This window comes from Lissotriton helveticus, chromosome 7 (assembly GCF_964261635.1).
Source record: "Lissotriton helveticus chromosome 7, aLisHel1.1, whole genome shotgun sequence".
Lineage (NCBI taxonomy): Eukaryota > Metazoa > Chordata > Amphibia > Caudata > Salamandridae > Lissotriton > Lissotriton helveticus.
This window is the reverse complement of record NC_136068.1, coordinates 1184759930-1184772292: the sequence shown is the minus strand read 5'-3', so window position 1 is coordinate 1184772292 and position 12363 is coordinate 1184759930. Positions and strand designations below refer to the sequence as shown.

At 44.4% G+C, this 12363-nt stretch overlaps 1 protein-coding gene across 5 annotated transcripts in view; it reads right to left on the bottom strand.

Moving 5' to 3' along the window:
• The window catches only part of BPTF (bromodomain PHD finger transcription factor), a 1855127-nt gene that overhangs the window by 479172 nt on the left and 1363592 nt on the right, over positions 1-12363 (bottom strand). For all 5 annotated transcript variants that reach the window (XR_013598794.1, XM_078654332.1, XM_078654328.1 and 2 more), the window contains exon 22: positions 8932-9155. Coding sequence is in view for 4 of the 5 variants with exons in the window: in XM_078654332.1 (XP_078510458.1) it covers positions 8932-9155 (224 nt within the window). In the remaining variant the exon portion in view is untranslated. The remainder of the gene's footprint in view (positions 1-8931; positions 9156-12363) is intronic.

Here is a 12363-nt window from a genome sequence, read left to right as displayed (position 1 = left end):
TTGAAATTTTAAAATCGTCATTCTATGTTGTGTGTTTTGTTTTATGATTTAATATAACATTGCACTTTATCTAAAGCCCCTACCTCTGCCTTGCACCGATACTTCTCCCTCGCACAGCAGACTACTTGCTGGGGCGAGAGAAGGCGGACAGCATCTTGGGGGAAGGCAGGGACAGCGCTCCAGTTGCTGGCTGATCCCCGCCCTCCCAGCTGGTTTAAAACCCATCTAGATTTTCGCGCGGCACAGATCAGTTCCCACACCCCTGAGGCGGAAGCCAGGGGTTGTTAGGCAGGCGTACTATTGCTGGACCATTGCTGCTAATTCATTTTTAAAAAATCTTAAATTGCCGATTGAAATTTTAAAATCGTCATTCTATGTTGTGTGTTTTGTTTTATGATTTAATATAACATTGCACTTTATCTAAAGACCCTACCTCTGCCTTGCACCGATACTTCTCCCTCGCACAGCAGACTACTTGCTGGGGCGAGAGAAGGCGGACGCCATCTTGGGGGAAGGCAGGGACAGCGCTCCAGTTGCTGGCTGATCCCCCGCCCTCCCAGCTGGTTTAAAACCCATCTAGATTTTCGCGCGGCACAGATCAGTTCCCACACCCCTGAGGCGGAAGCCGGGGGTTGTTAGGCAGGCGTACTATTGCTGGACCATTGCTGCTAATTCATTTTTAAAAAATCTTAAATTGCCAATTGAAATTTTAAAATCGTCATTCTATATTGTTTGTTTTGTTTTAGGATTTAATATAACATTGCACTTTATCTAAAGACCCTACCTCTGCCTTGCACCGATACTTCTCCCTCGCACAGCAGACTACTTGCTGGGGCGAGAGAAGGCGGACACCATCTTGGGGGAAGGCAGGGACAGCGCTCCAGTTGCTGGCTGATCCCCTGCCCTCCCAGCTGGTTTAAAACCCATCTAGATTTTCGCGCGGCACAGATCAGTTCCCACACCCCTGAGGCGGAAGCCGGGGGTTGTTAGGCAGGCGTACTATTGCTGGACCATTGCTGCTAATTCATTTTTAAAAAATCTTAAATTGCCGATTGAAATTTTAAAATCGTCATTCTATGTTGTGTGTTTTGCCTTAGGCCGAAGGCGCGCCTAAGGCAAGCCCGTCTGCGCCCGTCCGCGCTAAGACCGCGCCGAGCGCCATGTCCCCTGGTCTTTTCAGACCCTACCAAGGAGGTAATGCCATTACCTACTCTAGCAATCATCTGAGGTTTATAAGGAACACCTACCTTAAAGTATCCGAGGCTTCTCTAAGCTCATGCTGTCTCCACTTCAAAGCAGACTGTTTAATAAACTTACAATCCGTACAATGTCCAAACTGTAAGTATAATCTGACACTCCCCTATCCTCAACAACCACAATACTTGCCTCAAGTACACACTACGGCCAAACCTATACAATGTGCGTTAATTAACGCGCGGTCACTTATAAAACATAAAGAGGACATCTACGAATTCATTCTAAGTCAAGACCTAGATCTCCTTTTCATAACGGAAACATGGACAGACCTAGCATCCGGCCCTGATCTCCATACAGCTGTCCCGGACGGATACTAGGTGATCAGGCAGGATAGACCGCCAGGGAAAAGAGGTGGCGGTATGGCCATTGTATATAGAAATAATTTTGTCACATGGATAGAACCAACTAACCTTGATTCAGCAGAAGCTCTCACCTTCGGCATCAGACTCTCCCCCATGCAATCCTTTAATGGCATTCTTATTTACCGCCCTCCTTCCCCACGAACCCCCTTTCTAGCATCCCTTAATACCCTGTTAGAACCCATAGCAGCTTATCCCGATTACACAATATTAGGTGATTTTAATTTCCACCTAGAAAACGCCACTGACAGAGACGCCTCAACCCTAGTATCTGACCTTTCCGCAGCAGGTCTCAAACTACTGAATACCGATCCCACCCACCAGGCTGGGCATAAACTTGATGGTATTTTTTCCAACAATCCGTATATCACCCCACCCTTAGTAAAACCATTAAAATGTACTGACCACTCTGCATTAATCTTTACTATTAGGATAAGGGATGTCAAAAATACAAATCTCAAAAACCCTGTCATACAATTCCGAGATTGGAAGAAGCTGGATGACCAAACCTTACACTCTACCCTACTCACCACTCATCCAGGGGATACTTCTGACCCCCACACTGCTTCAGAGAAGTATACGGCTTGGCTAAACGATGCCTTCAATACACTGGCTCCTTTAAAATCTATACGATCAAACCGTAACACACCCTCTGCTCCTTGGTTTTCTGAAACCCTCAGACTGGAGAGGCAACGCTGTCGAAATTTAGAGAGACGCTGGCGTAAATTTTATAACAATAACGATAGAGATGCCTATAAAAAAGCGCTATCTATCTACAGATTAATGTTAAACACAGAGAAACAAAGATACTATACGGAGCAAATAGAAACAGCTAAAAATTCAACTAAACTACTTTACCAAGTGGTTTTGAATCTGTCTACCCCACCTACCTGTACCACTATAGAACCATCTCAAAATCTTTGCAATGAACTGGCAGATTTCTTCAAATTTAAGGTCGACGACATATTTTCCACTTTTGCTACAAAGCCCACTTTAGATCCCGCCAGCCTCATTACAAATCACTCCCTCACCTCCACATCTATGTCAGAATTTGCTCAAATCACCCCACCTCAGATGATGGAAATTATAACAACCATTAAATCAGGATCACCACTCGATCGATGCCCACCTACGATCATTAAACCAGTGACCAGCTTGAGAGCCCCCATGCTGACTAATATCTGCAACGCCATGTTTTGCTCAGGGTCCTATCCTTTGGTTTGGAAGAAAGCAATTATCAAACCGTTATTAAAAAAACCAAGCTTGAACCCCTCTGATTCTAAAAACTATCGACCTATTGCATGCTTTCCTTTCCCCTCAAAAATATTTGAGAAAATCATGAATCATCAGTTGGCCAATTATATTGACCAGAATAATCTTCTTGATGATACTCAATTCGGCTTCAGGAAAGGCTATGGGACTGAAACTGCCCTTATAAAGGCAGCAGACGAGGTCAGAGTAATCATGGATCAAGGAGGCGCAGCAGTCCTGATATTCTTGGACTTGTCTGCGGCTTTCGACACGGTCGATCACAACACCTTGATCGACCGTGTTGGAAGGATCGGCATTCAGGACAAGGCCAAATCACTGCTAACCTTCTTTCTTTCGGGCCGTGAGCAGTCAGTCAAACTGGGTGACTTCATCTCCCCTATTTTTACCTTGCCGTGTGGTGTTCCTCAGGGATCCTCGCTAAGTCCGACGCTATTCAACATCTATGTGTCGGACTTGGCGAGGGTCATCAAATCCTACGGCATAGGTTTAACATCTTACGCTGATGATACCCAGTTAGTACTGGCTGTTCATAACAATGGAAGAGCGGTTGCAGCTAACTTCCAAGACGGAATGATGGCCATCAGCTCTTGGATGGACCACAATTGTTTAAAATTAAACTCAGACAGACGGAGGTCATGATATTCGGTAGCCTGACCCCGTCTTGGTCCCCATCATGGTGGCCCGCTGACTTAGGCCTCCTCCCGACACCGGTGAATAAAGTCAGGAACCTAGGTGTTCTATTTGATAATAAACTCTCATTTATAAGCCATGCTAACGCGGTATTCTCGGCATCCTTTTATACTCTGAGGATGATTAAGAAATTATTGCCGTTTCTCCCAGCCAGTGCAGGTAAAACCCTGATGTCAAGCTTGGTTTTATCCAAGGTTGACTACTGTAACGGTTTACTATTAAACGCCCAAGCACAAGTTCTGAATAAGCTATAACTTGTCCAGAACTCTGCTGCCAGAATTTTAACTCATACCCCAAAATGTTCATCCATCTCTCCGATCATTCGGCATCTGCACTGGCTTCTGATCAGGAGCCGTACAAAATTCAAGGCCTTATGTATCACCTATAAGGCCAGGAACGGCACAGGCCCAGAGTTTTTACAGCAAGCCTTCTCTGTCGATACGCCCAAAAGAGCGCTGCGCTCCTCCTCTGCTAACTAGCTACCAATTCCCCGCACTAAAAAAGTGAACTGGGGGGATAGACGATTCACGGTCGCTGCAGCTAGGCTGTGGAACACTCTTCCCCCTCCACATAAAATCATGCCCTTCCCTCATGATCTTTCGGAGACAATTAAAAACTTGGCTCTTTAACCAGTAAGTCCTGATTTCCACGCACCTGATCTGAACAGCGCCGAGACACCTTAGGGTATTTGTTGCGCTTAACAAATTGCATAAATAAATCAATAAATTAGGGCAAAAGCTGAAGGGTGTGCTTTCCATCCCTTGTGGACGCAGTCTTGTAGAATGGAGACTAGGAAGTTGTGGACAACCGGGCCCGAGCCCAGGCAGTGCTGTGAAGTGATCGATAACACCTGCTGCTGTCATTCAGATATGAAATGTTTCGGACAGGAGAAAAAAATCAGAGCGCCTGCAAAGGCCTCAGTGAGGAGTGAAGCTTCAGTCCCAGCGCTGCTATATCGACGTCTCAAACAGGTGGCGGAACAAAACAATCTAACAAAGGGGCCAAGCAACATGCATAATACACACCGGAGGAGCAGTCACTATACCTCGTGACTCGAAGCTTCTTTGAAGAAAAACCACTTGTAATCGTCTGAGCCACTAGATGGCAGGATAATTACAAGCATTTGTCTCTATGGCCAACACATGCTACGAATAAGAAGTTATAGCATTAAAACAATGCTAAGAAATTTGGATAGGTGAAGCAAAACCCTTATGTATTCAATATTAAAGAAATATGTAAGGAGAAAAATATTGACTGATGGATGTGAAATTTATAGAGCACACAAATGCCCTAAAACGTCTCAGCGCGAACATCTGCAATTTCCTATACTGAGGCAACAGGGGGGAATATAAAAACTACAAAGGAAGAGAAAACAAGCAGGAATGTTAGATTGACATTTGAGACACCAAAGCAGTCATTTCCGAAGTTGGCAGGTGGAGTGACTTAAGCTTCTGCCACCCCAAGAGACCGTCTCTATTTTTAAAACAATAACTGTTGCGGAAGCTGCAGAGCCCAACAATCTATTTGGAGTGTACCATACAAATTTAATTTTCAGTTACTCAGGTCCATGGCCTTACAGAGCGCCTTAAAGGCCACTCGCTTTTTAACTGGAAGCCAGTGAAGCGCCAATAAGGTACCCAAAACTGATTTATCCTCTGGAATTTTGTTAAGACGACGGGCAGCTGCATTCCGCAGTATCTGCAGCTTGTTTAAAGAATGTTGATGTATCTCCAAATAAAGTGCATTGCAATAATCCAACCTTGATAAAAACGAACAATTCCTGTAAATCAAAAGGAATTAAAGGCAGAATTTTCAAAGTTTTCAGCAGAAAGACACATAGTTAAGGTCAATTTATTAACCTGGTCTGTAAACGAGAGGTTACATTTTAAAATTCCCCCTAAATTCCAGACTTTGAGTACTGGCAAGGGGTGTGGGGGTAGATCCAGAGTCTGGGGCCGCCAATATAGATTCCAAAAGGTGTCATTCCCAAGGAGGAGAAGGAATATGCTCAACGTGAGGCAATCAGCACTCATCCAGCTAGCAATTGCACACATGCATCTGTTAAAGCGGTCAGGGACCTCGTCAACATTTCTAGAGATCGACCCTACAATTTGAGAGTCCTTGGCATAGGACATTGTGGAAAAGCCAAAGAAACAGAGCAACTTGACTAAGGGAGCCACATACATGTTGAAAAACATGGGGCTCAATGATGACCCATAAGAGACGCCACAAAGCAAGGAAGAAAGATTTTGAGATGAACTCTACAATAGCCACAGACTGCTTTCTACTAGTTAGAAATGAGAGAGGAGATCAAGAGCCGTTTCAGCTATCTCTATTTCCCCTAGGCGCTCCAACAGGACCGCATAGCCCTTGATGTCGAAGGCTGCGGATAGGTCCCTTCGTTATTCACGATGTGTCTTGTCTCTTCAGAAACAACAACCAGAGCCCACTCATTGCTGAAACTTGTTCTGAAGCTTAACGGTGATTCCTTCCACGATCTAATTTTTGTCTAAATGCTCTGAAAGTGCTAGTTAGATGCTTCTCAAGGATATTTGACATTGTAGGTAGGCGCGAGATGGGTCGATCTTTTTTTGCCACCTGGGGGTTGAGAGTTTTTTTTTTTTTTTTAGCAGTGTAAGAATATAAGCTTTTACAAGTGTTAAAAATGATGTTTAAAAGAGGAGATGAGAGCTGTAGCAACAATTTTGACTTTGTCATGTAGAATTTCCGACAGGCAGGGATCTGATGGGGCTCCTGAGTGTGTCCGATTAATTAATTAATCTCCCTGTCTTGTTTCATACTAGCGCTTGGATGCCTGTGGGTAGCCATGAGCTTTACAAATCCCTAAACCTAAACCTATTTCTAACACTCAGTCAAAGCTGGAAAGTTGCGGAGCTTGCTACATTGGAGGGTCAAGGAGGCAATCTCAGCGCTTGGAACACAGGTTCTGAGCTGGGATGGGGCAGTGAGCTAAATAACGGTGATGGATCAAGCCCTGATCTTTGGACTGGGTAAGAGTGGTCTGCTTAATTCAGACACTCTGTTCATCACCACCCCCTTTTCTGAATCATTTTGTCCACCATAAGCGTGGAAGGGTATACTCAGACATGAGTCCCTTGCTCACTGCTCCATCAGGATTCAAGCAAGCCGGGCCGACGACGCCTGGAATGGCAGAAACCGGTCCCCGGAAGCTTGTCTCCTTTCTGGTGAAGAATTGGGTTGGTAGTTTGGTCTGCCCTGTTCCCATGATGCACTGGGCCAGGGACAGACTAATTTGCATATAGCCAGGTTCTGAGCTGGGATGGGGCAGTGAGCTAAATAACGGTGATGGATCAAGCCCTGATCTTTGGACTGGGTAAGAGTGGTCTGCTTAATTCAGACACTCTGTTCATCACCACCCCCTTTTCTGAATCATTTTGTCCACCATAAGCGTGGAAGGGTATACTCAGACATGAGTCCCTTGCTCACTGCTCCATCAGGATTCAAGCAAGCCGGGCCGACGACGCCTGGAATGGCAGAAACCGGTCCCCGGAAGCTTGTCTCCTTTCTGGTGAAGAATTGGCTTGGTAGTTTGGTCTGCCCTGTTCCCATGATGCACTGGGCCAGGGACAGACTAATTTGCATATAGCCAGGTTCTGAGCTGGGATGGGGCAGTGAGCTAAATAACGGTGATGGATCAAGCCCTGATCTTTGGACTGGATAAGAGTGGTCTGTTTAATTCAGACACTCTGTTCATCACCACCCCCTTTTCTGAATCATTTTGTCCACCATAAGCGTGGAAGGGTATACTCAGACATGAGTCCCTTGCTCACTGCTCCATCAGGATTCAAGCAAGCCGGGCCGACGACGCCTGGAATGGCAGAAACCGGTCCCCGGAAGCTTGTCTCCTTTCTGGTGAAGAATTGGCTTGGTAGTTTGGTCTGCCCTGTTCCCATGATGCACTGGGCCAGGGACAGACTAATTTGCATATAGCCAGGTTCTGAGCTGGGATGGGGCAGTGAGCTAAATAACGGTGATGGATCAAGCCCTGATCTTTGGACTGGGTAAGAGTGGTCTGCTTAATTCAGACACTCTGTTCATCACCACCCCCTTTTCTGAATCATTTTGTCCACCATAAGCGTGGAAGGGTATACTCAGACATGAGTCCCTTGCTCACTGCTCCATCAGGATTCAAGCAAGCCGGGCGGACGACGCCTGGAATGGCAGAAACCGGTCCCCAGAAGCTTGTCTCCTTTCTGGTGAAGAATTGGCTTGGTAGTTTGGTCTGCCCTGTTCCCATGATGCACTGGGCCAGGGACAGACTAATTTGCATATAGCCAGGTTCTGAGCTGGGATGGGGCAGTGAGCTAAATAACGGTGATGGATCAAGCCCTGATCTTTGGACTGGGTAAGAGTGGTCTGCTTAATTCAGACACTCTGTTCATCACCACCCCCTTTTCTGAATCATGGAACACAGATGGAGCAGGTTTTATCGAATTCTACTTATGTTTGAAATATTCTGCCAGCTTATCAAAAAATGACTGGCTGGGGTGGAGAACATTGGGAATATTTGGGCTGGAGAATGCCTGAACTTTTAAAAAAAAACTCTCTAAAGGAATTTATGCCTAGGTTAATATGTTCTGTGATATGGTTAGTTTTCTCTACAATTATAATTTTTTATACTCCTATATATCATTTTTATATCTACTACTTTCCTCTCCACAATAGTAACCGCTACAGACTTTCTCTTGCCAACGGCATTTCAGTTTCAATGGGACAAAACCACGGTGCAGTGGGTCTGTTCCTATGAGTTTTGATGCATTTCAAAGGCGCCAGCTTGGTGACTGCCGCATTTAACCACTTTGTAAAATTGGCTGCAGCTACATTAGGACCCCCCCCACCTCACCCCTCCCTGTGAGCAAAGGCTGTGTAGCTCCAGCCAGCTGATATTTCATACAAACAAGAGAGCCTGGGGAACTGAGAAAAAACATTGTAAACAGGACTCAAACATTGTTATTCTGACAGTAATAGGAAGTAAGTATCTATCCATTTGGTTCTACGTTCTCTCAGTGTATATTCATTATGAAATTTAATATAAAAACAAATGCCTTTCTTCAAAAAATAGTTCTCAAGTGGTAGGCCATTCATAGTCTGAATTCACTGAATACAGACTTATCAAAACAGCACACGCTAATTATCTTCCATGGTTTATTTAAAGGTGAACTGAAAAAATTCAGCAAGCATGCTGATGGACTGTGTCTCCTTCACTATTTCTTCGATAATTAGGTAAAATGGAAAGTTAATAATGGTGAAGTCCTTGTTAAAAATTAGAATCTGAGTAATATAAATATAAATACATTCAACTACAGCTTACCTGTCCTTGTGTTAGTTGTGTAAGTTGGGCCATCGTGAGTTTTACCTGCCCCTGCTGGGGGCGTGGGGGCTGTGGAATGGTGGCTTGTTGCTGAGCAGGCTGAACTGGTGGTCCAGGACTGATAAGCCGCTGCCCACTGCTTGAAGTAACAGTACTGGTACTAGAAACTGCAGTAGAGGGTGGCTGCCCCCGGATGATCTGGGTTACCACATGTTGTGACTGTCCTGTAGAAATATCAGTTTCTTGTGAGATTCTAGTCCTGAACATTCAATTTCTACAAATCATGAGCTTGGCAATACATATATTTACTCATTTCTCAGCTAGTTTCTTAGGTAAAAATACTTAGAGGGATCATTTAGGAAGGTGATGTCAAACTGTTATCTCCAAAAGTACTCAAGAACAAACTATATTAATACATTTGAAAACATGTTATAAACTATAAGGTATAGTGAAAAGCTTAGTTTGGACTGTAGGGATGCAGATAGCATTATCAAATAGTAATGAAACAATCACATTTGCTTTACTGCCACCAATAGGTATACCTTCAAAATAACAGCAGTTTGTTACAAATACATTTGTTATAGGTCTTGAATTTAACAATTTTCAAATAGGAAGCATTTCACAAAATTGCCTTGGGCAACCTTTGGTAGCTAATGAACCACAAAGCATAGGGTATTCCCAGCCCTCCTTCTTTAATGACTTCCACAAATCGTGCTTGCTTGACATACAAGGGTGCATCCCCCACCAATTAGCGCAAATATCGGGCAACCTGTAGAACGTATTACAAACCCTGAACGTGGTTATGTAAGTACCCTATTAGTTCAAGTCATGGTCTGTATCCCTCATGACGAAACATTTTCAGTGATATTTTGAAAAAAAGACACCAATGTGAAAAGAACAATAAGGTCAACATTATATTTAAAATATTTTCTCTTCAAAATATGCAAAGAGGCAGCTAAAAAGGAAACGGTCATATGTATCCAAGGAAGGAGCAGCAACACAGTACAGCAAGACAGAGCGAAAAAAACCAAAGGGGGATAGAAAAAGACAACGAAGCAGGCTCGAAGCACAGATCAAAGAAACAAAAAAGTAGGTAAAGTGTAGAAAAACATGGAGTTGGGAATGGTTTCTACCACAATTTACAAACGTGCAATATTTTGGACATAATGAAATGTGGCATTATTATTTGAATACTAGACAAATAAAAACAATGGCATTTTTAAAATGGATTTCCACAAACCTTTCACCATTTGTATTGTGCTCCTTTCTCTATGCTTCTAATCGGTACCACACTAAGAAAGTTACCTTGCTAACTGGTCAGATATAACAAAGAGATGTTGTTTACCACTAGAGTTTTGTAAATTAGTCAAATCTTCCTTTTATTCACAGTTTACAAGTGGAGGAGGCTGTGAGATCATGGCGAGAGTACTGATTTATGTCATAATCGGTCACATGACCCCCATCACAGTACAATAGCTCAAATTAAGGTCAAACCATCTGCAAGGCGTCAGGCGGAATAAAAATAAGCAGGTGACGGTGACTGAAAGAAGCCACTGGATTAGAATTACTAAATTCCCAAACGGTGTCGGAATCAGCGTCGATCGACACCGGTCCGGCACCGTCTCCACGTCAGGGTGGAAGCCGGGGACGGCATCGGTCGGGGAGCCAGCCAGCGGCGGAGGTCAAACAAGGCCAAATGACATCGGCTGGGATCCATGCATGGATCCATCAGGGTCTCTCGGTGTTGAGACCGGAGTCGAGGTCGGTCCGGAACCGACGACGCAGAAGAGCGAGGACCCACTCGCTCTTCTGCGTCTTCATAGAATGATGGTGGCTCTGTGACCGGTCCCTCAATCTCCCTAGGAACCAGGACCTTGAACGGCGCAGAACCGACTCCCAGGCCTCCAGCAACTTCCGGGACCGCTACCGCAAAGTTTTTGGAGCCATGGCCCGGCATTCGGAGCACGACTCAGAGTTGTGGTCACGCCCCAGGAATTAGAGACACTCACGGCGTGAGTCCATCACTGACATCGTGTGGGGACAATCCGCGCAAGACTTAAAACCGGGCATCCTTATACACCAGGAGTCGAAGACTCGAAAAAACAGAGACAAAAGTCCCAAAAATAACTCAGTCAAAAAGTGACTGGGGGTACCGCTCTCTCCGGATCTGCGCTTGTTGAAGCGGAAAAATAAAGAACTGACATCAGCGCACGTGGGCGATTCCTAGTAGCTCCAATTACGTCATCTCAGCGACTATGACGCCAACGACATACGAGGAGCCGCACGACGACGCCTACCGACGCGAAGGGGTACTGCTGATGAAAACTTTCAGGATTGAGTCTGATGCCTGGGGATAATTCTAAGGTGAGGAATCTATCACTAACGTGTTTCTTTCAGATGTAATTATATACCTCAACTTGGGTGAAGGTTAAGTTATCTCAGTCACAACAGCGAAAGGTTGCGTCCTTGCCTCCTTTTTATTTAACCTGTATACTGCAGACATGTTCTCAGCCCTAAAATATACAAACCTGATACTACCAAAAATCGGGGAAGAAAGCAAGTTACTTACCTGTAACTACAGTTATCCAGTATTGGTATCTTTCAAAGATTCACATGCCTGAATCATTCCCCGTCGACGAGGCGGGAGTCCCACCGTAACAAATATACAATAGCAGTGTCTTAGTAAAAACTGTAGTAGGCTGACAAGACAATAGGCCCAAATCTTAGTAGCCTATCTACCTCTTATGTAAAATAGAACTGAAAATAGTTCCAACCAATCAGAAGTCAGCACCCTCTAGAACCTTCCCAGCAGAGGCAGTTCTCCTCAGATTTTCTTAGCACAAGTGAGGAGTAAGTATACACATTAGAGAACTGTCCCGCCCGGGGAGGAGGATGGGTGCATGTGAATCTATGAAAGATACCAATACTGGATAACTGTAGTTACAGGTAAGTAACTTGTTTTCTTATCCAATATTGGGTTATCTTTCATAGATTCACATGCCTGAATCAGAGTAGCAAGCAGTAAGTCTAAAAATGTCGTTTGCGGAAGGTGGGAGACAAAGCGTCAATCTACATATCCCCCACTCATCCGGAAGGTTATTGAGCACTCAAAATATGCACATACATATAAATGCAAAAACCTTCTGACATGAAACAGTTCTAGCCATTTAACATATTTCATATTTAAGAACAAAATTTGACAATTAAAAACATTAGAAATCAATCTGAGAGACATTCAGAAAGCTAACCTTAATGAAGATGTTGAAGAACCGCTTCTCCCACTGCTGCATCGTCCTGCGATGCAGATTGTAAGCAGTAGTGTCTCGTGAACGTGTGGACATTCTTCCATGTCGCAGCACAGCAAATGTTCTCCAACGTGACCCCAGCAAATATGGCTGTAGAAGCAGACATAGCTCTGGTGGAATGTGCTTT